Source organism: Cervus canadensis, chromosome 30 (assembly GCF_019320065.1).
Source record: "Cervus canadensis isolate Bull #8, Minnesota chromosome 30, ASM1932006v1, whole genome shotgun sequence".
NCBI classification, from domain to species: domain Eukaryota; kingdom Metazoa; phylum Chordata; class Mammalia; order Artiodactyla; family Cervidae; genus Cervus; species Cervus canadensis.
The window spans coordinates 17,412,697-17,440,357 of record NC_057415.1 but is presented as its reverse complement, the minus strand read 5'-3'; the positions used below and the strand labels follow the sequence as shown (position 1 = coordinate 17,440,357).

The following is a 27,661-nucleotide window of genomic DNA, read 5'->3' as shown; positions in this document are numbered from 1 at the left end:
CTTCCAACCTGTTACACTTCTTCCTGCCTTCTGTGGCGGTTCCACCTGGGATGTCATGTGGAGTTGCTTTTTCCCAGAGTTCAGTTTCTCACCTGGGAAAGAAGATCCCTCCTGTGAGAGAAGCTCATGAGCTCATGTTGGTGCAGACTGTGAAGTGCATAGGCCTCACGTTATTTCCAGCCCGCCTGGGCCTCTCCCAACTGTTTTCTCTCTTCCCTGGGCCCCCATCAGAGCTGGAAAGCAGGGCCCGAGAAAATGGGCCTTGGAGCCACTCTGTTTCTGAGTGCTATGTGAGCCGCAACATCTTTTCCCAGGACATCTGTCCTGGCTGCATCCTCATTGATTGCCATCTGTAGCCCTTTTTATTCCCCTCTCTCCCTAACCCATCCCTGGTCCAACCTGTACTTTGTAGCTGTTGTAACTTGTTTCTCTCCAGTTACCAACAAGGCTGTGTGCCTCTGTGGGGTGATAGGAAGCATATGGCCCAGAGTGAGCCTGCAGTCCAGTTTTTTGGTTCCATTTTCTGGCTAGACCTTACATTCTTATATCAGGTTTTTGCTGAAGTGCAGTTATGGAAAGTTGATCTCTCATTGTGTCTCTGATAACTTCTGTTTCATTCGGAAAGAGTAATTGATCTCCCTGGGTTATATTCAGATCTGGGGTACATTTGGTTTGGGTTATGGGGCTTCCCAGGTGGCACAGTTGATAAGGAATCCGCCTGCCAGTGCAGGTACTGTGGGTCCAATCCCTGGGTCAGGAAGATCCCCTGGAGGAGGAAATGGAAACCCACTGCAGTATTCTTGTCTGGAAGATCCATGGACAGAGGAGCCTGGCAGACTACAGTCCAGGGGTCACAAAGAGTCGGACACAGCTGAGCAACTGAGCACCAGCTGTCAATCTTACAGCTGTAATCACGTGCAGTAACACACAGACTTCTAAGTCATGTACACACGATCCCTGGGCACATCTGCACCCTGCTTCCGGTGATTTCTCATCACCAAGAGTGGTGGTAGCTAAGGTGCTGAGCATCTCACTTCTAGCATTGTACATTTAGATAACATTTCAGATACTGCTTCCTTTTCAATGATCTGATTCTGTTGGGTTGGCCAAAAGATTCATTTGGGTTTTTCCATAAGATGTTAAGGAACTGACTAAAGCTTTTGGCCAACCCAGTAAATTCTGTTTATCATAGTTTTGATAATGGTCATACAGTACTCTTTTAAAATTAAAATTAGTTTTATTAAAGTACAGAAGCTACACAGATCATATTTATACAGCTTGATGTCCCCATGCAGCTCTACAGATGGAGCAAGGAGCATGTTGTCTGCATCCCAGGGATTGTTCTGTGATGCTTGTCCAGAGGTAATTGTTCAGACTCTGCCCCATAAATTGATCATGCCCATTTTCAACTTACAATAGGCAGTCGCACAGACTTTGGGTTTTGTGTGTTCACTCTGAATTTTGTATCTAGAGACATGAATTTGCAGATGATAGCCCTCATTGCCGGTAGGGTTGCATGTGGACACACCATGCTTGCTTCCCCGGGTTTGGGCTGTTAGATTCTGAGCCTCCGCGCATGCATGTAGGCAGCACCCGGGGTGGGCACTGGTGTTGTCCACGTTAAATTCCAGGCTTTCTGGTCCATGTGTCCTAGTTGCCAGCCTGGTGCTAGCTTTCTCTTACCAGTGGACCTCTCCTGTGTTGACCCTCTTTGTGAGGAGCCTGTTCAGGATCTTTACCAGTTTTTCTGTGGGGTGTCTAGTTTTTTCTTTCTGATGTGTCAGAGTTCGTGATGTAGTTTGGATGTGGGTCGTCCTGCCCTCCAGCAATAGGCCTACCACTGGTGTGAAAGAAGGAGCTGGCGTGAGAGGGTAGGGATGGCCCAGAGTTACAGCTGTGCCTCTACCCAGGGTAGATGAGGCCTTGGTGTGGCTTTGGCCTCTTGGACTCAGTTTCTTCCTTTATCAGCTGGGAACCAGAATTCTCCTGAGAACTTTAAGCTAGGCAATAAGTGAAATAATCGATTTAAGGAGAATTTTAAGAGTGGTAGCTATTGTTGCTAATACTAAATTATTTTAAATAGTAGGAGACCTTATACGTACTATGATGGCTAAAATAGAAAGACCAGTGATAACAAGCATTGACAAGGATGTGGAGAAATCAAAACCCACACTTGAAAGGAAAATAGTATGCTGCTTTGGCAAATCATTTGGCAATTTCTCAAAGTGTCAAACATAAAGTTATCATATATATGTACCATTAGTTCACTCCTACATACATACCCAGGGAATTGAAAATATGTGTCCACACAACTTGTATGTATGTGTTCATAGTAGTAGTATTCATGACAACCCAAAAAGGGGAACAACCTAAATGTCCATCAGCTGATGAATGGATAAACACTTGCGGTCTATGCATACAATGGGATAGTATTTGGCAATAAAAAGAAGTGAAGTGCTGGTACACACTATAACATGGATGAACCTTGGACGCATTATGATCAGTGAGAGAAGCAAGTCACAGAAGATAACATATTGTATGGTTCCCTTTATATGAAATATCCTGAATAGACAAAGCCTTAGAGATAGAAAGTACACTGGTGGTTTTTAGGATCTGGAGAAAGGGAGCTGGGGAATGGAAGTGTGGGTTATGAAAATGTGGAATTAGATGATGATAATGGTTGCTCAATCTTGTGAATCTATGAAAAACTACTGAATGGAATTGTACATGTTAAATGGGTGAGTGTTATGGCATGTGAATTATATCTTAAAGTTTTTTTCAGTGGAAGCAAAGGGGAGACTCTCTTTGCTTGCTAAACATCTGGATAAACTGCACTATTGCTCTCACATAATCCCAGAGGATTTGGGGCAGGTTCCTTTAGCTTGATAGTTGTGCGGTCCCTAACATGTGAGCTACAAGTGACAGCTCAGGCACCTTACCCTCCTGCTTGGGTTCAGCCCTTTTCATTAGCTTATTTATCATTTTCTTTGAATAAGTCTTGGGTTTCTGGTTAAATTAGTATTTAAGGTTAAAGTCTTTAAGTGGCTGCAGTATTGCTGTTTTGTGTTTTTTGACCACAAGGCATGTTAGGATCTTAGCTCTCTGACCAGGGATCAAACCTGCACCTCCTGCATTGAAAGGTGATGTCCTAACCCCTGGACCTCCAGGTAAGTCCCCTGGATAAAATCATCACCTACAGACAATGTGGAATTAATCCTGTCTTCTCTTTCTTCCAGTCTCTGAAGTGTGGTAAGAAGTTGAGGTTATCTTGCCTTGAAAAGGAGTGACTCCAGTGCTTGTCCATTTTTTATTAATGCATTCTGTTCTTTGTTAAGTTAGCTCTCATTTTAAATCTGTTTAGGTAGATTTACTGTAGCTGCTCTTTCTATGACATTAAGAAAGTAAGTTACACAACCATTTTTCTAAGACTCATGTTGAGGAGCAGGTTGAAAGCATCTTAGTGCAAATGACATTCTTAAATCCTTTCTTAACATTAGTTTGTGGCAGGAATGTTGATAGTTCACTTTCTGACATATGTATGGTTTACTTACTATGCAGGTAGATGCCAAATCAATATTTTTAAGTTGAATTAAGTTAGTGCCTTTGGATTTGTGTTCCTGGGGCAAGTGAATGATTCTCCAGGTGAACTCTTGACTTCTGTTTGCTGAGATCTCACCCAGGTTTCTGCATGCATAGTCAGCTCAGGTGACCTGGAACACTCCCGCACCCCCGGCTTTTGAAGGAAGAATTTGTGGAGATCCCGTATGAGTTACAGGGTATCTGTTGAGCGCCCTTCCCTCTCCACATCCTGTCTTGTGCCCTGAGTGGACAGAGAACTTCTGGCTTCCAGCCCTGCCCCAGTGCAAGGTCCTGGGGGGTGGGGCAGCCGGTGGGGGTGGGGGAAGTTGTGATGGTGGTGGCGGTAAGGGACTGGCTTGCAGCTCCTTGATTTAGGGGCTTGTGCTTTTGCATATGAATATAGTCATCATCAGGTTGAGAAAATACACTTAGTGGCTTTTTTTCTTTGGGGATTTTGTAATGTCACTTCCTCTTTATGAGACTTTTGCCTCATCTCTTTGTTCAGTTTCTGTTTTTATCATTAATATGTATTTATAGTATAATCCCTCCCCCAACACAATAATGCTTTGGCAGTGATCCTCAAGTTCTGATATGAAATGTTTCTACTTTTTGTTTACTTGGTTTCCTGTTGTTTGTTTTGTATACCCTCTCTGATACAGACATTATTTAAGAGATCATATTCCATGTGTTTGGGTGAGTACTGATATATATTTTTTTCTTAATACATGTATTTTATTGACGTATAGTTGACTTACAGTGTTTCAGATGCACTGCAAGGTGATTCAGTTATACACATACTCATATATTATTTTGAAATTATTTTCCATTATAGATTATTACAAGATATCGACTATTAGTTCCCTATGCTGTACAGTAAACCTTTGTTGCTTGTTGGTATATCTGTTTTTTAAAAATTAGGAATCTAGCGTTCTATTCATACTAACTTAGACAAGTAGAATCAAAATGTCATGTTTTTTAGTTGGGCAAAAATTCATAAGTTTTTAAAAATACATATACATATTACTTATATATATGTATGCAAGAGTTTTTCTACTATACATGATAAAGGCTTGAGATAGAACATTTAAGAAAAGAGATGGAGAAATTGGAAAACATAAGCTAAATGAGATGGGAGCACTGAATATGAAATAGAAAAAGTGAAACAAACTAGATAAAAGAACCTCATATAGTCGAGAGTTGTTTTTAATCATGGCTGCTCATTAGAAACGTATCTGGAGCTCTGGAGGAAAAAAGCAATACATGGCCATTTGTATTTTTCAAAAATTTTCAAGATAATTCTGATATGCATCTGGATTTTAAAAAGTGATTACAGGTTTTTCTATTAAGTCATTGTTTTGGTAATATAGAGTTCTGTTTTTTCTGTTGACCAGTCATGATTCAATGGTGTTAAGTAATAGTTACATAATCACAGTAGTAAAAGATGTTTATCAGTTTTCACAATCAATCACCAGACAAAAGATAATTACAATTGCAAGCCAGAGTGGGAGCATGATTAACCTAACAATATGACATAATTACATACAATTTGGGGGTGTCAAGCAGAATGATGTGTTAACTGGAGCACATGCATTTTTCATCTGTTTTCATCTGCCCAGCCAGTCTATGTTTTTTGGTTGGTGCTGTAAAATCTTTATCTCATGATAATATCTTAGAGCTTGTTATCTGTATACAATTCACAGACTTGAGTCCCATTTTGAGGTTGATGAGTGAGGCCGATGTGGTTTTTTGGGGCTGACAGCCTCACAGAGGGAGCGGGCCATAGGGTAATGCCTACGTGTGGCCCCGTCTCGCAGGTCTCCCCATCGTGTCTTCTTTCTAGTCCTCAGAGTTGCCAGATTCTCTTTTAACTCAAGCAAGGGCTTAAGCCCTGTGGTTTGTATGTACTAGTTTTGGGGTAGAGAGGAAGCCATCAGCAGTCGCTATCTGTTGCATATTGTCTGCAACAGCCCGCACTGAACTTGAGTTACTGGTTCCTCTTCTCTACCTAGCTCCCTGAATAAGGTTTGGGAGAGAGGCCAGTTCCCAAGGCTGCTGTTCCCTTCCTCAGATCAGCAGACAATTACAGCTTTCAACTCATTAGTAAGTGCTCTGTGGCTGAGGTGGGGCTGAGCCTGGGCTGGCAGGTTCAGCAGGCCCAAGTGTGCCAGCAGGTGGTGACCATGTGAGTGATGGCTGGAGGGACTCCTCCCTCCCTGAGCACCGGCTGCTGGTGGCCCAGCTCTGCCCCAGGCTGGCACTCTGCCCCTTGGGGTACTCAGCCCGTACTCGCTCTGAGGAACTGCTTCCCAGGGTGAGGTTCTGGTAGGGACACCACTTTGAACCAGAAAAGAAGTGAGGGGTGTTTTAGGGGCCCCTGATTCTGGTTGGGGGATGGAGAGGATGTTGTGCGGACAATCACTGGTTACAGTAACCAAGACCATTGATGAGCTGAGGGTCGGAGGTGATTCTGTCCATTCATGTGGTTCCTAAGTATGTCAGGGTTTGTAGTCCTATCTGGGACAGAATTGGGTCCTGAGGGCCTGACAGTGTGGGCTCTCCTGGTACCAGCGGCGCCCTCCCAAGGCCAGACACTCAGGAAGCATGCTCTTGAAAGGTCCTTGTGAAGCTGCTGGTGGCACAGGAAGACATTGTGGGGTGGGCACATAATGATGGTCCCCAGTCCCTGATCCCAGGAAAAGGATTAGGCAGGAAGCCCAGCAGAGGGGCCAGGATGGGCAGCTGATAGGAGTTGGGAATTTCCCGGATGCCCCCACCCTGTTGCAGGCTGGTAGCTCTTCAGGAAGCTGTGGGAACTGCTCTGGGAGGGTGAGGCTGGATCAGCCCAGGAATTCCAACAACAAGGAAGTTGAGAATCCCAAACCCCAGCTTCATTGTGAAAACTGCTTCCTGGAAGGACACCTAACATCCTGGATATGCTCAGTCTGGTTCTCCTGGCTTGGTATGTGTTGCATCTGCTACATCAGATTGTTACCTGAAAAACTGGTAACCCTTGGTGGATGTTGGGCCAAAAGACACGGCCAGGCCAAAGAATGGGAAAGGAAGGATTTATCACTTGCAGTAAGTTAAGTAGAACACCATAGATCTTTCCGAAAGCAGTGTTGTGGGACCTGTGCCCTTAGCCAGGCAGGTTAGAGAGAAGCAGATGGAGCCTTTTGCCTGGAAAGTCCGTGAACTCCCCGTAGGCACCAGACTCAGTCCGCGTTAGTTGCTGACCCTAGTGTAGGCCATGAGGGCTGCTGTGTGGACCTCACACCCGTGGACTCAAGGCAGAGGCCCAGCATCATGCTAGCATGCTTCAGCTTTCCCATTTAGCTCTGTTCCAAGACGACTTCAGTAGCAGAATGAGACTTGGACCAGACATGGGCCACAGGGCTACATTGTGCTGACCTCTTCTTCTCATCAGGTGGTCAGTGGAAGCCCATTATCTGTAATTGTTATCTCTGCTTCTTTGTCCTGCTTCTGTCTCTGAATCTTGGCCTTGTCGGGGTAGTGGGGGCCTGAGTATCTGGTGGAGGCTTGGACCTGGTCCTGGATAGCATAGCATGGGGCCAGGGGTTGACGGGCATCTCAGCATGTTGACGCTAATCAGAAGTGCTGGCTCTGGAGGCGTTGGTTCCTCCTGAGGCAGGAGGGAGGCTGCCTGTCCACTGGTGTGTCCCAGCCCTTAGTGGAAGCAAAGGTTTGGCTTGTCCTCATGGGAGTCTCATCCCTGGCAAGACCCCACCCTCATAAATGGTCCCCTAGTTGTCTCGCGTCCGGCACGCCCCTAGTTAAAACTCTCAGGGGCCCTGCACCTGTTCTATCCCCTCTATGTCCTACTCTTCGGGTGCCTGAACCATGCTGCCTCAACATACTGAGGTGGGTGGCTGCCCTGGGCAGCAAGACGGGTCGACCCAGAGCCAGAACTTTGTGACAGGAACTCATCCTGTCTTGTCTCTGAGGTCTCCTGCAGTGAGACTTCAGGCCTGAGGACGGGAGGGTCAGGGTGACCCAGGTCTCATTTACCAAAGTGTGCAGGTGCCCTGATCTCTGAGCTCTCACCGCTGTTTGCACTCCACAGAAACTAGGTGGTGTGCCAGGTCACTTGGGGAGGCCCCCAGACCTGACTCCCATCCCACCCAGCTTCTCTGCTCCCCACTTGGGTCTTCCTGCCCAGGCTGTGCCCATGGTCTCTGAGTCTCCCAGCTGCCCCCTTCTCGGAAAGCAGCTCTTGGTGCTTGCTGGAGAGCCTGGGACTTCCTACATGGCATGTGCTCACACTACTTCCTGAGCTGTGACCTCTCTTCCCACCAGATTTGGCTTTGAAATCTGCCCCTGGAGGCCGGTAACTTCCCTTCCTGGCCTGAAGCTTGCCCTGGGCACCCTCCCCATTTGGCACATGTAACCTCCCCCACTGTGTCTGCTTCTGTTTCCAAGTGTCCACGTGAGTGCGGATGTACTTGAAGCAAGGCCAGGCATGACCTCACATCTGTACTCACTGGACCTGGGAAGATTCACAGCAGTGGGCAGGGTGTGGTCTGCGATCCTGTGCTGAAACAGCGTTAGCCTGCTTACAGCTGGCGTAGCCCTGTGGGGACATCACAAGGGCACTGCCACCGCCACCTCAGAGCCCATACAGGCACCCTGTGATCCAGGAGGTCAGTGGTCAGGGAGTATTGTGGGCAGGCCTGGGGTGGAGACCAAAGCTGGGTCCCCAAGCTGCCCAGGAGCTTCTGAGGCCCTCCAGAAAGCACCAGCCTGGGAGGTGTGCAGAGAGGCAAAGACGAGCATGTCCACAGCTGGACACTGCAGTCAGATGGCACATTTAGCTGCTTTGAGGACTTCCTGGGTTGGGGGGGGCAGGTTTTGAAATAGACTCAAGCCACACAGGATATTGCGAGGTGGGAGTAAGGATGCTTTGGTCAGAAGAAGGACAGGTGGGCTGAGTGACCAGGGGCATAGATTGTCTCCACTTCTCCAACCCTCAGCTTCCTGGCCTGTGAGCTGGGGCAGTGAGCACAAGGGTGAGGTCTCCCGCTTCAAAAACATCCAAGTTGTTTTCTTAGCTTTATTGAAGTATAAGTGAAATACAATAAATTGAATATATTTAAAGTATTCAAGTTTTCCCTGGTGGCTCAATGGTAAAGAATTTGCCTGCTAATGCAGGAGACACGGGTTCAGTCCCCGGTCCAGGAAGATCTGACATACCACAGAGCAACTAAGCCTGTGTGCCACAACTCTTGAATCTGTGCTCTAGACAAGTTTTCATATGGGTGCATACTCAAGTCAACAGTGTAATTGAAATAATGACGGTATTCGTCATCCCCGCATGTTTCGTCATCCCTGTTTGTAATCTTTCCTCCTCCTCTGCAGGCAACAATGATATATACATTTGTTTGCATTTTCTAGTTTTACATAAATGGAATCATACAACACCTACTGTATTTTTGGTCTGAGATGTGTATGTGTTAATGTATCAGTAATTATGTTAATGTATCAGTAGTTAATATATCAGTTAATGTATCAGTAGTTAATGTATCAGTAGCTGTCCCTTTTGGTTGTGGAGTAGTATTCCATTGTGCGGCTACACCACATTTTTTAAAAAATCCACTTTCCTATTGATGGTCATGGGCTGTTTTGTTTTGTTTTGGTTGTTACAGATATATAGATTCCTGTATGTATCTATACAAAGATACATACTTGCATTTCTCTTGGGTAAATACCTAAGAGTGGATGGCTGTGCCTTATGTCAGATATATGCTTGCTTAACTTTTTAAGAATCTGCCAGATTCTTTGCCAAAGTGGTTGTACCATTTACATTCCCCATCAGCAGTGTAGGAGAATTCTAATTGCTTCCCACTCATGCCAACCTTGGGAGGTAGGATCAGACATTGTAATCTTCAGTGTTCTAGTAGATATGTAGTGGTTAACTCATTTAGTTGTCATTTGCATTTCCCTTGAGATCAATCCTGGGTGTTCATTGGAAGAACTGATGTTGAAGCTGAAACTTCAATACTTTGGCCACCTGATGCAAAGAGCTGACTCATTTGAAAAGACCCTGATGCTGGGAAAGATTGAGGGCAGGAGGAGAAGGGGACGATAGAGGATGAGATCATTGGATGGCATTACCGACTCAATGGACATGAGTTTGGGTGAACTCCGGGAGTTGGTGATGGACAGGGAGGCCTGGCGAGCTGCCGTTCATGGGGTTGCAAAGAGTCGGACATGACTGAGCGACTGAACTGAACTGAACTGTCACTTAATATGTTCAGCACCTTTTCATGTGATTCTTTCTCATACGTGTATCTTCTCAGGTGATGTATTTGTTCAGTTCTTCTGGCCATTTTTAAAAATTAATTTTCATTGGAGTATAGTTGTTTGCCCACTTTTTTAAAAGAAAAGTCAGTTACATTTTTAAGCATCAGAATTTATTGTACAGTTTATTAAGTACTTCTGTCACAAGTGGCTTAAATAAATGTGGTTAGTATTTGGGATGTAACATTTTTTAACGAGTAGAGGAATATAGGACTATTAGGAGAAATCTCCTTGTCATGAGATTTGTGACCCACTCATTTATCAGCAGCCCCTGAACATGGTATTCTTCTGTCATGTTAAGACAAGAAGAGGCATAAACTTCCTGTTGCCCATTTTTAATTGGATTATTTTTCTTACTGAGCTTATATTCTGTATATAAGTCCTTTATAAAAGATGTGTGATTTGCAAACACTTTTTTCCAATCTATCATGTCATTCTCTTACCTTGTCTAACAGCATAAACTTATAGTTTTGGAGTCCAGATTACCAGTTTCTCCTTCTGTAGGTCATGTCCAAAGTCACAGACAAAAAAAAAAAAGTCACAGACATTTTCTTTGTTTTCCCCTGGAAATCTTATACTTCTAATGTTTAAACCTATGATCCATTTTAAATTAATTTTCATATATGCTGTAAGGTATGGGTGGTAGTTCATTTTTTTAATATAAAGATATTCATTTATTTCAGCACCATGTATTAAAAGATTATTCCTTCTGCACCAAATTGCCTTTGTACCTTTGTCAAGTCAGTTGGCCATACATGAGAGTCTATTTCTGGATTCTCTATTTGGTTCAGTACCTCTGTTTGTCTGTCTTTATGCTGGTAGTATGCCTGGTATTTTGGTCATCTCATGTGAACTGCTGACTCATTGGAAAAGTTCCTGATGCTGGGAAAGATTGAGGGCAGAAGGAGAAGAGGGCATTAGAGGATGAGATGGCAGGATGGCATCACCAATACAATGGACATGAACTTGGGCACACTTCAGGAGATGTTCAGGGACAGGGAGGTCTGGCATGCTGCAGTCCATGAGGTCACAAAGAGTGGGGCACGACTGGGCGACTGAACAACAGCAATGTCCTCTTAATTACTATAGCTTTATAGTACTGAAATCAGTTAGTTAGTCCTACTTTGTTTTTCTTTTTCAAAGTGATTCTGATTGTTCTAGGTCCCTTAGCTTTCCATACAAATTGTCGAATGAGATGGTCAATTTCCACCAAAAAGAAAAATGCTGGAATTTTGATTGTCATCATGATGAATTAAAAGATCCATTTGTGGAGAATTGATATCTTAACATATTGAGTCTTTTGACCCATGAATAGATATATCTCTATTTTTTAATTTCTCTCAGCGGTATTCTGTGGATTTTAATGTATAGGTCTTGCATATCTTGTCAGACTTAAGCATAAACATTTAATACAGTTGATGCTATTGTAAGTAGTGTTTAAATTTTTTCATTTTCCGATTGTTTAGTCCTAAACAAATACAGAAGTAAGGTTTGATTTTTATATAGTACTCTTGTGTCTTGCAGCCTAGCTGAACTCACTTATTAGTTCTAGTGACTTTGTAGATTTCTTTGGATTTTCTATACAGACTCTTGTGTGACGTGTAAGTAAAGACAGTTTTACTTCTTCCTTTCCAGGCTAGATGCCTTTGATTTTTCTTGTTTCATTGCACTGTAGGCTGAGAACTTAAAAAATGCAGTGTTGTCCAGAAGCAAGGTGATTGTTTTTCATCATTAAGTAATTTTAGCTGACAGATGTTTAGAAGATGTCATCAGGTTGAGGATGCTCCCTTTTGTTTGCTGAGAGTGCTTACAGGGATGAATGTCAAATTTTGTCAGATTTTCCTGCATCATTTGAGATGATCACATAGATTTTTTTTTTTGTCTCAATATACTCAAGTACACTGATTTTTTTTTCTTCTAATGATTGTCAATCAATATTATTACATTCTTTGGATAAGCCCCTCTGTATCATAATTCCCTACCCTTTTTATATATTGGTGGATTTTTGTACTGTCTTTGGTTTAATGCTGGTCTCATAAAATTAGGTGGGAAGTATTCCTTGCTTTTCAGTTTTCTGGATGAATCTGTGTACAGTTGGATTTATGTCTTTCTTAAACGTTTGGTAGAATTCGCCAGTGAAGCCCAGAATGTTCTCTGTGGTTTTAAACTACAAATTCACTTGCCTTAGCAGATTTGGGACTATTCAGGTTATCCATTTCTTCTTGAGTGGGCTTTGGTAATTTTTATCTTTCAATGAATTTGTCCATTTCTTCTGTCATATTTATTGGCATGAAACTACTCATGATATCCCTTATTCTTCTTAATACCTGTGGTGCTCCCTCCACCTACCCCTACCTCAGTTATTCTGGCTAGAAGTGTATCAATTTGATTAATGTTTTTGAATAACTTGCTTTTGATTTATTTTATCTATTTTTTTTTCTATTTCATTGATTTCTACTTTGATCATTATTATTTCTCTTTTTTCCTTTGAATTTCATATGCTCCTTGTGTCTTGTTTCTGCTTTTACTTTTTACTGAGGAGAAACATATAGAGCACAAATCATAAGTGTGAACTTCCACATGCTGAACACACCCACATAATGAGCACCCAGAACAAGAATCAGAACATCATCAGCTCCAGAATCCTCTTTCAAGGGTCCTCCCCCAGCCCAAGGGATCACCAGTGCCTTTTTACCAGCTGAGTTGTATATATAAATGAAATCATACAGTATATCTCTTGTGTCTGACTTCTCTCTCCCAATATTGTATGAGATTCATCTCTGTTGTTTAAATAACAGTAATTTACTCATTTTCATTTCTGTGTAGTATTTGTAATGTGACTATTACCATAATGTTTCCTTCTGTTGACGGGACGTGGGGACTTTCTGGCTTGAGTCTTTTTGTAAATAACGCTTCTGTAAAATGCAGGGTCGCAGAGCAGATGTGCGCTTGATCTTAGCGGATAGTAGCTTCCCTAAGTGGCTGTGCCAGTCACGCTCCGCTACCAGAAGATGAGCGTTCGTGAGGGTTTCAGGCAGGTGGAAGCAGTGTGTGTTCCAGACCACCGTCACGCTCGCTGTCCAGTGTTGTTGAGCAGCTGAGTGAGTGAATACACAGGTGCACAGCCGAAAAGAGAGACAGTCCTCCCTGGGGGTGACTGCACGCTCATCAGGTACCATGTGGGCCCCAGACTAGCCAAATACAAGAAACAGCTCCTTCCTTCAGTAACACACAGCCTCTAAGGAGGGTTTAAAACCATGCTCCAGTGGGGTTATAGGGTCTGTGTTCAGTACAGAACTTGTGTCTGGGAGGTGAGGAACACGGGAACCCGCAGGCAGGACTTGGCCTGTAGGGTGCCCAGAGACCATTTGGGCAAAGGCCTGGAGGAGTGTTGTCTGGAGAAGACCATGGCATGGTGAGCTGGGGTGAACATGGGTTTCTTACCAGCTGTGTAAATGGGGCCTAAGCTCTTAGCCTTGTGAGCCTCAATCTTCTCTCTTAAAAGGGCTTAGCCTCACAGGGCTTTTAGCTGCACCATGAGCTTTGTGCCCAATACCTGGTGTAGTTTTTAAGATGGAAGCTGAGGTTATTGATTAGATTGGTAGTTTTTTTTTTTTTTTTTTAACATAGTCATATAATGCTATAAATATTCTCCTAAGTCCTTGCCATAATGGCGTCCCACCAATTCTCATACTCATTTCATTTTCATGTAGTTAAAAATGCTTCGTTTCACTTTTGGTTTCTTCTTTGATGTGTTGGTTAGTTGCCAAACATTTGGGGATTTTCTAGGAATCTTTCCATTATTGATTTCTTATTTAATTTCCTGTGGTCAAAACAAATCTTTGTATGGCCTGAATCCTTTTGGGGTGTGTTTCATTTACCCACAATATAGTCTGTCTGGGTAAATGTTCCATGTGTCCTTGTAGAGAATATATCTGCTGCTGCTGTTGGGCAGGAAATTCTAGACATGCCAGTTAGGTCAAGTTAGTTAATTGTGCTGTTCATGTCTACTGTGTCCTTACTGATGTCCTGTCTACTTGTCTATGAAATACTGAGAGGAATAATGAGAGTTGGGTGTTGAGCTCTCCCAACCGTAATTTTGGATTTGTCTTATTTTTGTTTGTAGTTCTATCAGTTTTTTATTCATATATTTTGAAGCTCTGTTATTAAGTGCATAAATGTTTAGAATTGTAAGGTTCTCTTTGTGACTTAGACTCATTATTATGAAATGATCCTCTTTGTCTCTGGTGATATTCTTTGCACTGAAAAATATATAAAAGATATATAAAATGCCTACTTTATCTGATATTAATAGAGACATTCCAGCTTTCTTTTGAGGAGTATTAGTGTGCTTTATCTTCTTCGATTCTTTAGCTTAAAACAACTATAACAATTTATTAGTATAATTCAATTTATCATACATTTCACTCAAAATGTACAATTCATTGGCTTTTAGTATATTCAGAGTTGTGCATTTGTCTCCACAACTAATTTTAGAATATTTTCATTAGCCCCAAAACATACCCCTTTAACTGTCACCCCCTCCAACCTCCCAACTTCACCCCCTGCCATGGGCAACCATTCATATGCTTTCTCTATAGATTTGCCTGTTTTGGATATTTCATATACATGGAATCATACAATATATGGCCCTTTGCAACTTGCTCTTTTCACATAGAATATTTTCAAGGTTCATGTATGTTGTTCTGTTTCAGTAATTCATTTCTTTTTATTACCAAATAATACTCCATTGTATGTGTAGACCAGTTTTATTTATCCCTTCATCAGTTGGTGGCCATTTGGGTTTTTTCTGCTTACTGGCTATTATGAAGATTTGTGTACAAGTTTTTGTGTGAATGTATATTATCATTTTTCTTGAGTCTGTACCTAGGAGTGAAATTGCAGAATCATATGGTGATTCTATGTTTAACTTTCTGAGGATCTACCAGACTGTTTTCCACAATACCATTTTATATTCCCACTAGCAGTGGGTTCCAGTTTTTGCATACCTTCACCAGCACTTGTTATTTTCCTTTTAAAAAAAATTTTAATTATACCCATCCTAGTGGGTGTGAGGTGCTATCTTATTGTGATTTTGACTTTCATTTCCATATCTACTGTTGGTGAATGTCTTTTAATGAGCTGATTGGCCATTTTTTTAAATCTTTGATTTATCTTTTTATTGTTGAGTTATAGGAGTTCTTTATATGTTCTGGATACTAGACACTTATCAAATACAAAATTTGAAAATATTTTCTACTGTTGTGTAGGTTGTCTTCTCATGTGATAGTATTCTTTGATACACAAATTTTAGGATTTTGATGAAGTAAAGTTTATCTGTTTTTTTCTTATGTTACTTGTGCTTTTGGAGTCACAAGGACAATCCCGTTGGCAACAAGGTCATGAGGATTTACCCACATTTTCTTTTGAGAGTTGTAGTTTTAGGTCTTCCATTTAGATCTCTCATCCATTTTGAGTTAATTGTTATATATGGTGTAAGAAAGGGATTCAACTTCATTCTTTTGCATGTGGGTTTCCATCAGTTCTAGCACAATTTGTTGAAAACCTATTCCTTTTTTTCTTTTTTTGCCCCCCTAATTAGTTATTTGCTTGCTTAGCTGCACCAGGACTTAGTTGAGGCGTGCAGAATCTTCAGTCTTTGTTGTGGCATGCAGGATCTTTAGTTGTGGCATGCAAAGTGGTAGTCCGGGCTGCCACCCAGGATGCGGAAGGTCCTGCCTAGACATGGGTTTGTGCTTTGGTCTTTCCCTGGGACAAGGATGGAGGAAGTAGAGGACAGCAACAGAAATCAGAGAGAGAGCTGAGCTGACTTGATTTAAAAAGGAACCGGTATCTTCACAGAGCAAGTTGTCAGTGGCTGGGAGCAGATGAACAAGGCCCACTCTTGGGAGGGGGAACAGTTACCCTGACCTGACCCTACCCTACTTTGTTCAGATAGAGAATCAAGTCGCTTTCTACATTTTTATTTTTTATATTACAAATAGTCCTGCTCATATATGTATGAGCTTTGTTCATATACATAGCTTTGCTCATATACATAGCTTTGCATGTTTTCCCAATTGTTTTCTTAGACTGGATTTCTAGAGTTCCTATTAAATAATAAATTAATGAAAATGCTTGTATTTCTCTCAAGAAATAAAGGCATCATTTTCCTTGCTCTTTAATAGCCCTCTCTCTTTTATTTTCCTTCTGTGAGCCAGGAGCCCTGTAAAGAGACAGGGTCTCCCCCTCAGAGGTCTGCATGGGGTGGCCAGTGAGGAGGGGTCCCTGGGGAGGATGCACACTAGACCTATGTGGGTCGTGTCCTGGCTACTATGATGACGCAGGGTGGGAGGGAAAGAGAAGCAAAGGTGCTTACTTGGGGCTGTGACACCTGGATGAGCAGGACGTGATGGTGCGTCCAGGCTGGCCGGGGCCTGGGGCACGGACTCGGGCAGACCAGCACCAGTTCTGTTGGACTTGCCCACGGGGGCTCCTCCCTGAGCCACTGCGAGATCCTTTGCTCTTAGAGCCCAAAGCCCTTGCTGGGTCTGGGGATGGTGGGTCCTCTCCCCTCGGGTATTTTCAGCTCTGTGCCCGGGTCCTGGGCAGGTGGGCAGGGTCTCCCAACTGGGACACACGTGGGGATCAGTTGGCATAAGCTTCACTTGTCCCAGGCTTGGGCTCTCACCTTCTCAGGCCTCCCCTGGTACGGTGTTTTCCAGGATGAGTGAGTCAGGATCAGTCAAGGGAAGGGCACTGCCCTGAACCTTGGTTTCCATATTTGGAGGAGAACCTCAGACCCACCCTAGTGCTGGGGGCTTCCCTGCCGGGATCCAGGACAGGGGTCTGTTTGCTGATGGGGGCCACACTGGCAGAGACTGGCTGGGACCTCCTATCCTTGCCTTGCCCCAGTTCCTCCAGCCACTCCCACCATCCTATCCCTCCAGGGCTCCTCATTAGCCCCACCCCCAGATTTTCTGTAACCTCACAGCCCTCATGTCACGCTTAGGTATCTTACTTCTCCTGTGGGAAAAGTCCCCCCACTTTCCCCTGCATGTCTGGTCACAGGATTGCCTCCAGGCTCCCTCTCAAGAGCATCTCATCCTCTACAGGCATTTGGACAGGCCCACACGAACCACAAGAAGGTGGCTGCAGATGGTGAGAGCCGAGAGGAGAGTCTGATCCAGGAGTCAGCTTCCAAGGAGCAGTACTATGTACGCAAGGTGCTGGAGCTGCAGACGGAGCTGAAGCAACTGCGCAACGTGCTCGCCAACACGCAGTCAGAGAACGAGCGTCTGGCCTCCGTGGCTCAGGAGCTGAAGGAGGTAACCAGTGGAACTGGGGCAGTGTGCTTGACTCTAGGTGGGCGGTGGGAAACCCCACCCCTCGCCCACAGATTGTTCTACCCCAACTTCGTGTGGTCCATGCTGGTCCAGAAAGGTCTGGGGATGGCAGGGTCCCAGCTCTGCACTTGGGGCAATGTGAATCCTGGATTCCTCATGTGAGCAGTGTCATTACAGTGTCCACCTGCCAGCTTGGGACAGCAGAGTCAGAGGGAGGCCACCACAAACAGCTCCGAGGATCAGTTTGGCCCCTAACAGGGGCCTGGGCAGGTGGAGGGGGAGGGCAGCCAGTCCTCTCTGAGAGAGGTGGGAGGCTGGGCCAGTGTTCCCAAGATAGAGTGGGCCAGCAGCAGGGGAGCAGGCATGACCAGACGTCTACATGAGCTGTCGTCCTGGCCGTGGCTTTAGGGTACCTTACGGTCAGAATCCCCAAGTTCTCATCAGGAAGGGCCTTGTTCTGGGTTATGGGGAGACACTCTCTGTAGCCTCTGATCTCCTGGGAGGTGGGGAGGGGTTGACCAGAACAGCAGATGGTTCTGAGTGGTGGTCAGCTCTGAGGTCGACACCTCAGATGGGATGGTGTATGGCAGTCAGGGTTCCACAGGGGTGGGAGGGACACTGGCAAGGTTTGGGATGGAGCCCAGGAACTGGTCACAGTGGGACGTGGTCACTCATCCTAGTTTGGGATCAGAGGTCACCAAGACTTGTGGGCTGGGGAGGAGCTTGGCTTGGATCCAGGAGAAGTGCACGATCTCATGTCTTCCCACAGGAGCTGTCTGGTCAGGGTGGGGAGAAGGGACTATCAGAGCTGTAGATTTGACCACCTAAGGGGGAGGCTAGCCTCATGGCCAGCTAAGAGCCCTTTTCCGAAAGAGTCAATGCAGGTGCTCTCCCCAGCCCAGACTCATTCTGCAGCGTCCCTCTTCCTCAGAGGAGTGGCAGGGCACTTGCTGACTACTGGCTTTGGTGCCAGGAAATGAACTAAGCCAGTCCCACATGCTGCTATTGAAGAACAGGTCTGGTAGGGTCAGGTTTCCTGCTGTTCTGCTGGTGCTTCTGGAGGAAGCCTTCGCCTCCCCACCCCCATACATCCTCAGTACCTTTTCTCCTGAGGCCCTGCCTCTGCGCCCCTGATCGCTGTGAGGCAGGCACTGTGGAGCCGGGCCAGGTTCTTGGTCGGAGTGGAGGCTCTCCATCGCCGCCTGCTCAGACTGGAGCCCTGCTCAGTGTCCCCACCACTGCTGGCTCTGCCTGTGCCCTGCTGCCATCCCAGTCTGGTCGGTATTCTGCTCGTCCTGGTCCTGCCACTTCTGCCTGAGCTGCTGTGCCGAGCTCCTCCATGGCTGTGCCCGGGAGGCTCACTCCTACAGGAGGCTTGTGCCGAGGCTGAGGAGCCTGGGTCCTGAGAGCTCAGCGCTGAGCGCTGTCCCCGGGGAGCACCAGCCCATACCGGCCTTGGTGTGATCAGGCACGTGGGCTCTGCCCAGTCTCCACAGGAAGTGCCCCCTCCACACGCGGCGTGTCCCTGCTGGTGCCTGGTCCCGCTGCTGTCCAGTGCAGTGACTGATGGGCCAGGTGTGCTGTGCCCCCTGACCCACCCCCGTCCTTCACCCTGTGGTGTCTGGCTTAGGGGCTCATCCCATGCCCAGCTCTCCAGGAGGTGACACGTATAACAAACATGCTCAGCTTGTGGGCAGTTCCAGCTACCCTTTGACTTGTCTTTTGGGTGACCCTGTGGGCATACAGTTATTTCCTTCATCTCACAGTTTGGGAGATCAAGGTGAAGAAGCTTTGACTGCACACCCAGGGTCACTGGGTCCTGACCTCTGCACTGTGCGTGAATGGGCCCTGCCAGCTTCTGCCCTGGGGCATGGCCTGAGGGCCCGTTGTGCACATAGAGAAGCAGAGACCCAAGGATCAGACCCAGCTGACTGGTGACAGAGTCGTCTTTTGCACATTCTTCAGATTTGCCTTGGGAAGGGGTTGAGAGGAGTGATGAGGGGTGCCTTGAGAGGCAGAACTGTGAGTTGAGGAGTGGGTGGGCATCATCTGCCCGAGGGTTGACCCCCTTAGGTAAAATTACTGTCCCAGTGGACCCTGGCCTTGCTCTCTTGGTGGACTCTGCATGTATCAGGCCCTTCACAGGCCTAAGAGTGAGTGGCAAAGATGTGCCAGGAGAAATGGTATCTGTTGTCATCTCCTTTGTCCTGGCTAGGAGCCAGAAATACTTGTTCCTTGCTATGGTGGCATCTGGGCCCCTAGGAACGGCTGAAAGGAAGCCAGGTTTTTGGCCACAGGCTGAAGTGGTGGGTGCTAGATCAGGAGCAGCAGCCCCAGGCACCAGGGGGGCTCTCCATTGTGGTGTGGATAGCCTGGACAGGACACCTGCACTCCAGATCCAGGGGATTGAGCGGAGAATGTCACGTTGGCAGTCCAGAGTCAAGAGAAAGGGCCCTGGGTATGTAGAGAAAGCAGCAAGGGTAAGGGGTAAAGTCAGGGGTGAGCCCCACAGCTGAGGAGGAGCTGGAGGGGGTTCCCATATGAGTCCCGAGGGAATGGACTCCACAGGAAGTGGAAATTCCTCCCAGGGAGCAGAGCTGGATCCAGCTGGTTCGGGTGTGGCAGCCAGTAGCCCCCTAGGAGGTCAGATTGGTGAGGGAGGGTCTGCAGGGGATGCTAAGATGGTACCCCACATACTATCTGGTTTATACCCTGTTGGACCAAGGCCTCCTGTGTCCCTGGTCGCTGTGCATCATCAAGGCTGCTCTTGTCAGGCTCACCTGAGAAAAGGGGAAACCAAACCCCACAATGGCCAGTGGGAGCTTGTTGAGCCCTTGGTAGTTGGGTGTGTGCCAGGCAAAAGTTCCCCTGAGGGCAGCAGCAGTGCCCTCACCTGCCAGGCCAGCCTGTAACCTGGGTGCACCTCGCCTTGCTGTCCAAAAGCTCTCCTACAGACCTGTAAGGGCCCATACCTCCTTTGTCAGCTCCAGTGCTATGACAGGAGGCTGTGTTCCAGTTCTGAGTTGAGAAGGCGGAATCTGCCCCGGCCGTGGGGGAAGCTGACCTGAGTTTCTCCACCACAGCCTGGAGGGCTTTCTAGGTCTGTTAGTCCTGATGTGCAAACTTGTGGGGAGCTGGTGAGTCTTAGACCCTCCTCTTGGCTTCCACTCTGTTGGGTGGTCACATGAAATCTAGCCACACATGTTTGAGCACCTCCCCCAGCAGTGTGACTTAGCAGGGAAAGAGGGAGAGTAGCAGAGCATTTCTGGCAGAGGAGTGCGCGTGCACCCACTAGTGTGTTCACAGAAGGTGAGAAGGCTCTGCACAGCAGCGGGAAGCGCTGGGACAGGGGCTTGGGCGAGGCGAGGGGCTCACAGCCACAGCACACCAAGAGCAGTGGGGGCCAGTGAGGGGATGCAGTTCAGCGTTGAAGCAGGGGACAGACAGGATGAGAGAGCAAAAGCTAATTGTTGTGGGAGCATGTCCCATCCGACTGGAGGCAGGAAGAGCAGGTGGACTGGTTAGTTGTGGCCAGCCTGTGTGACCTGCAGCAGGGTGGGTTGGTGCTGCGGAGGGATGCACAGGGGCCACAGCTTCTCCTCCAATTACCACCCCTTCCCTTCCCTTCTCAGAGGGGAGACAAGGCCCTGGGAGGTGAGCCGGCGTATGGCTACCCCTTGAGGCCATTCGCTTTCCTTAGCACCTCACACAGCGCCCCCATGTGGAGGCAAGGCTGAGTCGCTGCTTCCTCAGCGCAGCCTCCCACACCAGGCCCTTGGCCCTACCCCTGCCTGAACCAGTCTGAGCCATCCTCACTGCTGATTCCTCGCTGTTCTCCAGGTGTGGTTCTGTCCGGGTGACAGCACACTTGCAATACAGATGGTTGGTGGCTCCCCAAGAGCACAGGTGCCAAGTGAGTGAGGTCACCTGTCTGGGCACATCCCCTGCCCCGTGGCAGCTGTCCCGTGGGGCCCACCGCAGCACCCTCCCGGGAGCGGTGGGTCACCTGGCACAGTATTGACAGTGCTGGGGGCGCCTCTGCCACTTCTCTTAGCTCTGTCCTGGTGCTCTGGGCTCTCCCCATGTCTTCAGGGTTCATCCTCCCATGCCCAACCCCAGCTTTCAGTGGGATAAGACCAAAACCCGTGTTCATTTCCTGTGACTGCTGTGACAAATTACCACAAACTGAGGGCTGAAGACAACAGAAAATCAAGGCGTCAGCAGGGATGGCTGCCTCTGGAGGCTGTGCGGGAGAGTCCTTCCTGTGCCTCCGCCAGCACCTGGCAGCCTCTGGCAGTCCTTGTGGTCCAGTCTTGCCTCCATCTTCCTGTGGCCTTCTCCCTGGGTATCTCCAGCTCTCCATCTTGGAAGGACACCAGCCCTTGGATTTGTGCCCACTCTAATCTCCTATTACCTCGTCTTAACTTGGGTATATCTGCGAAGACCCTATTTCCAAGTCAGATCCCATTCACTACTTCCAGGGCTTATCACTTCAGCATATCTTTTGAGGGAACACAGTTAAAACCCATAACATTCTACCCTCTGGCCTTCAGAATTCATATCTTTTCCATGTGAAATATATTCATCTCATTCCCAGAAGTCTTAGCCCATTCCAGCATCAACTCTTCAAATCCCTTATCACATCTCAAATTCGCTAGTTAGGAAAGGCTGACACTTTGCAGTGGTCCATCCTGGGATGAAATTCCTCCTTGTGCAAATTATGTGCTTCCAGAAACAATGTTACGATAGGGAAAGGAGAGTTACTGTCATTCCAGAAGGGAGAAGAGGAAAGAATAAAGGGGCTGCAGGTCCCAGAAAGTCAGAAGCCCTGCGTTTCAAGGCCTGAGAACAGTCTTTGTTGGCCCCCTCCTCTGACTTCTGGAACCCAGGAAGCAGTGAGCCTGCTGGCCTCCCAGCCCAGTGGCTGAGATGTAAGCTATACCCTTGGTGCTGTCTCCAGAAAAATGCTTTGTTATTTTTTTTGCAATAGGGACAAGCTGAACATTTTCCAAATCTTCAAATTCCAGTTCTGTTTTGTTTACAATTATTTCTTCGGTTTCTATCTCTTCTCCCACTTTGCTATAAGCAACAAGGAAAAACCAGGCTGTACTTCTAACATTTTGCTTCAAAATCTCCCAGGCTATTCATCTACCTTCCTCATTTACTAATTCAGCTTTCCACCCAGCACTGGAATACAGCTCACCTGGATTTTCTGCCACTTTATAGCAAGCCTTTCTGCCATTCCTCATTCCCCCCTAAAGCCTTACTGGGAGCACTGCTAGCATTCACATCTCTCCTAGTGTTATTTCATGATAGTCCATGCATTCCCTGAGAAAATGGAAGATTTCTCTATGACTCTTCTCTGACCCTCACCAGAGCCACCTGAAACAATTTCTTTTTTTTACCAATAGTCCCAAGGCAGTCTGGCCTTTTCCTGTCCTGCTTCTCTAAGCTCTTCCAGCCTGTGGCCATCCCCAACTCCATGGCCACTTCCACATTTTCAGGTATTTGTTACAGTGGTGTCTTTTTCCTGGTATTAAACCTGTATTTGTATATTTGGTTTTTGGGGCCACCATAGTAGATTGCCACAAGCAACAAGGTTTTATTCTCTTAAATTTTCTGTATCTGAAATAAAGGTTCCATCAGGACCGTGTTCCATGTGGAACCTCTCCAGCTTCTGGGTGGCAGCAACCCTCAGGCCCTTGTCTTGTGTCCACGTGGCTCCAGTCTCTGCCTGTGTCATCACCTCCTCCTGTGCAGGCTCTGCAGGGCTGACAGGACTGGGGCCTTACTCCCATGTCCACCCTGGCCTTCCTTGGGGCTGCAGGCCTTTCCTGGGGATTGGGCTGTGACCTCCTGGCTAAATGTCTTGCCCTTTCCTCTGGGGGACGATATAGACCAGCCTTGGAGCACTCCGGTGCAGGGTGGTGCTCCCTCCCTGTGCCTGAGATCCAGCCCCACTGTGATGGGGCTTCTGCAGTGTAGAGTGCTGACTCCTCTGCAGTCCAGATTCCCAGACCTGACTTCAGTGTTGCTCCCCTCCTTGCCTCATCAGGGCCTCCGTCAGCAGCAGCTGACACCAGCTGGCGATGTGTGTGCTGTACGTGGGCAACTTTAGGGAGCCTCCGTGAACAACAGAGCCTCGAGCAGCACCCGGCACAGCCAGTACCCAGTAGTGAAGGAATGGGTCACGCCCCTAGGGTTGCCAGAGCCGTCCAGTATGGAGACAGCGCCAGTGGAAGGGTTTTTGAGCCATGCAGAGAGACCACACGTTGTCCAGGTTCATTTCTGTGAACGTCAAGAAAAGCCAGGTTCACAGACTGAAAGCATATTGGTGGTTGCTGATTGGTGTGTGGTTTCTTTCTAGGGTAGTGAAAATGTTCTAGAATAGGTAATGGTGCATAACTATGAATAAACTATAACCACTGAATTGTACACTGTCAGTGGCTGAGCTTTATGTTACGTGAATCATATCTCAATAAAAACCAAAACTGGTTCCTGTGCAGGCAGCTCAGCAGAGGTTTCTGGTGCAACCTGGGCACACAGGCTCTGGGGTGCAGAGGGCTGTGACTAGGCAGTCAAGCTGGCCTAGGGTGTTGTCTCCCTCTGTCCTTTTTCTGTCCACCTTAGGACCACTTGTTTCATTGAGGAGAGCTGTTAAGTTTTAAGTAAAGTCCATTTACATTTTTCATTGACCAACAGCTCCCACTTGCTGCCCCTGATTCACTACCTTAACTCCTGTGTTTTCCCATACTGAGTGGGCATTTTTTTGTTTTTAATTGGAGCATAATTGCTTTACAGTGCTGTGCTGGTCTCTGCTGTACAAAAGCATGACTCAGTCATAATTATATATCTATCCCCTTCCTGCTGAGCCTCCCTCCCCGTCCCACTCCTCTGGGCTGTCACAGAGCACCAGGCTGGGCTCCCTGTGATACGCAGCAGCTTCCCCACCAGTTGCCTGTTTTACACATGATACTGTATGTATCTCAATGCTGCTTTCTCAATTTGTCTTACCCTCTATTTCCCCTGCTGTGTCCATGAGTCTGTTCTCTGCGTCTGCATCTCCATTTCTTCTCTGTGAATAGGTTCATCATTATTATTTTTCTAGATTCCGTGTATATGTATTAATATACAATATTTGTTTTTCTGACTGACTTCACTCTGTGTAACAGGTTCTAGGCTCATCTACCTCTCTACAACTGACCCAAATGTGTTCCTTTTTATCACCGAGTGATATTCCATTGCATATATAGGTACCACATCTTTTCTATTCATTCATCTGTTGATGGGCATCCAGGTTGCTTCCATGTCCTGGCTGTTATAAATAGTGCTGCAGTGATCATTAGGGTACACGTGTCTTTTTGAATTGTCTTGTTCTCAGAGTATATGCTGGGTCATAGGGTAGTTTTATTCCTAGTTTGTTAAGGAATCGCCACACTCTTCTCCATAGTGGCTGTATCAGTTTACATTCCCAGCAGTGCAGTAGGGTTCCTTTTTCTCCACATCCTTTCCAGCATTTATTGTTTGTAGTTTTTCTGATGATGGCCATTCTAATTGGTATGAGGTGATATACATCATTATAGTTGTTATTTGCATTTCTCTAATGATGAGTGATGTTCAACATCTTTTCATTATTGGCCATCAGCAGAGAGATCAAACCATTCAATCTTAAAGGAAATCAATTCTGAATATTCATTGGATGGACTGATGCTGAAGCCGAGGCTCCTATACTTTGGCCACCTGATGCAAAGAGCCAGCTTAATGGGAAAGACCCTGATGCTGGGAAAAACTGATGGAAGAAGAGGGGGCCCAGAGGATGAGATGGTTAGATAGCATTACTCTCAGGGATACTATGAAGGACAGGGGAGCCTGGTGTGCTGCAGTTCATGGGATTGCAAGGAGTCGGACACGACACAACCTGGCAACTGAACAACTTGCAGAATGTCTTTTTTGGAGAAATGTCTGTTTAGGTCTTCTGCCCATTTTTTTGATTGGACTGTTTGTTTTTTTCTTTTTTTATGTGTGTGTTTGTTTTTGTTTTGTTTTTTTGTTGTTTTTCTGATATTGAGCTGTATGAGCTGCTTATATATTTTAGAGATTAATCCTTTGTCAGTTGCTTTTAAGTTTATTTAGGTCTATTTGTTTATTTTTGTTTCTATTTCCATTACTGTAGGAGGTGGGTCAAAGAGGATCTTGCTGTGATTTATGTCAAAGATTATACTGCCCATGTTTTCCTCTAAGAGCTTTATAGTTTCTGGCCTTATATTTAAGTCTTTAATCCATTTTGAATTTGTTTTTGTGTTTGGTGTTAGGACGTGCTCTCATTTTATTCTTTTACACGTAGCTGTCCAGTTTTCCTAGCACCACTTACTGAAGAGGCTGTCTTTTCTCCATTGTATAGTCTTGCCTCCTTTGTCAAAGATAAGGTGCCCATAAGTGCGTGGGTTAATCTCTGGGTTTTCAACCGGTTCGATTGGCTTATATTTCTGTTTTCTATGTATGGAAATATATTTGTATATTTCTGTCTTGATGATTGTAAGTTTGTAGTATAGTCTGAGGTCGGGAAGATTGATTCCTCCAGCTCCATTCTTCTTTCTCAAGATTGCTTTGGCTATTTGGGGTCTTTTGTGTTTCCATACAAATTGTGAAATTTTTTGTCTTAGTTCTGTGAAAAATACCATTAGTAGTTTGACAGGGACTGTATTGAATCTGTATATTGCTTTGGGTAGTATAGTCGTTTTCATAATATTGATTCTTCCAATTCAAGAACACAATATATCTCTCCATCTGTTTGTATGGTCTTTAATTTCTTTCATCAGTATCTTACCATTTTCTGCATACAGGTCTTATGTCTCTTTGATTAGCTCTAGTAATTTTCTGGTAGCATCTTTTGGATTTTCTGTGTATGGTATCATGATCATGTCATCTGCAAACAGGGAGAGTTTTACTTCTTTTCCAATCTGGATTCCTTTTATTTCTTTTTCTTCTCTGATATCCAAAGCACAATTCTTATATATCAATCATTGAGTTAACGAGGACTCTCTAGAGAAACAGATCGATAGGGGTATGTGTTTTGCAGGGTGCTCGGTCGGGGGGTGGGGGGCAGAGATTTATTGTAGGGAGCTGGCTCACTCAGTTGTGGTGGCTGGCGGATCCAAAACCTGCAGGTTGTGCCGTCTGGCTGGAGACTTAGGAAGGAGCTGATGTCGCAGCTTCAGTCTGAAGGCTGTCTTTTTTTTTTTTTTTTAAAGGCCTTCGACTGACTGGATCCACATTTTTACTCAGTGGGTCTGTGAATTTAAATGTTAATCTCATCTGAAAATATACCTGAATGGTGACATCTAGACTGCTGTTTGACCAAATATCTGGATGCCAGGGCCTAGATAAGCTGACATTAAAATTAACCGTAACAATGCATGGGTTTGGATTTATGGCAGGCTCGTCCCCCTGGGCCTCTCATAGTGTCCCATGCCAGAGCAAACGTGGCCCCGAACCATTGCCTGGCCTCTGCCAGTAGGCTGCAGGCACTGAAGCGGGTTGCACAGTGGAAAATAAAAAAAAAAATAAAATTAACCGTAACAATCAGTTGGGTGGTAAGCGAGGGAAATGGCCAGAGTCAAGGTGTATGTAGAACTTTGTTAGGAAGCAGATAAGTATATGTTTCCTCAGATTGCCACTCACACTGTGTTATTTTGTTTATTTTTGCCTCTCAGGAGTTTTGCTTTCCTGATAAGCCTTGCATTTCGCCAGTCAGTAATTTCAGTTCAGTTCAGTCGCTCAGTCGTGTCTGACTCTTTGCGACCCCATGGACTGCAGCACGAAAGGCCTCCCTGTCCATCACCATTTCCTGGAGTTTACTCAAACCCATGTCCATTGAGTCGGTGATGCCATCCAACCATCTCATCCTCTGTCGTCCCCTTCTTCTCCCACCTTCAATCTTTCCCAGCATCAGGGTCTTTTCTGGTGAGTCAGTTCTTCACATCTGGTGGCCAGAGTATTGGAGTTTCAGATTCAACATCAGTCCTTCCAATAAATATTCAGGGCTAATTTACTTTAGGATGGACTGGTTGGCTCTCCTTGCAGTCCAAGGGACTCTCAAGAGTCTTCTCCAACACCACAGTTCAAAAGCATCAATTCTTCAGCGCTCCGCTTTCTTTATAATCAAACTCTCACATCCATACATGACCGCTGGAAAAATCGTAGCCTTGACTAGACGGACCTTTGTTGACAAAGTAACGTCTCTGCTTTTTAATATGCTGTCTAGGTTGGTCGTAACTTTCCTTCCAAGGAGTAAGCGTCTTTGTTTCATGGCTGCAGTCACCATCTGCAGTGATTTTGGAGCCCAGAAAAATAAAGTCAGCCATTGTTTCCACTGTTTCCCCATCTATTTGCCATGAAGTGATGGGACCAGATGCCATGAT

General features: G+C 46.0%; 1 protein-coding gene and 1 non-coding gene across 3 annotated transcripts in view; both read left to right on the top strand.

Annotated features, from left to right (window-relative positions):
• BICD2 (BICD cargo adaptor 2) overlaps positions 1 to 27,661 on the top strand; it is a 54,292-nt gene that overhangs the window by 13,391 nt on the left and 13,240 nt on the right. For both annotated transcript variants that reach the window (XM_043453203.1, XM_043453205.1), the window contains exon 2: positions 17,010 to 17,222. In XM_043453203.1, coding sequence (XP_043309138.1) covers positions 17,010 to 17,222 — 213 coding nt within the window. The remainder of the gene's footprint in view (positions 1 to 17,009; positions 17,223 to 27,661) is intronic.
• Positions 26,655 to 26,787, top strand: LOC122432143. The gene has a single exon (XR_006266758.1). It is a non-coding gene; the product is annotated as a small nucleolar RNA SNORA42/SNORA80 family (small nucleolar RNA).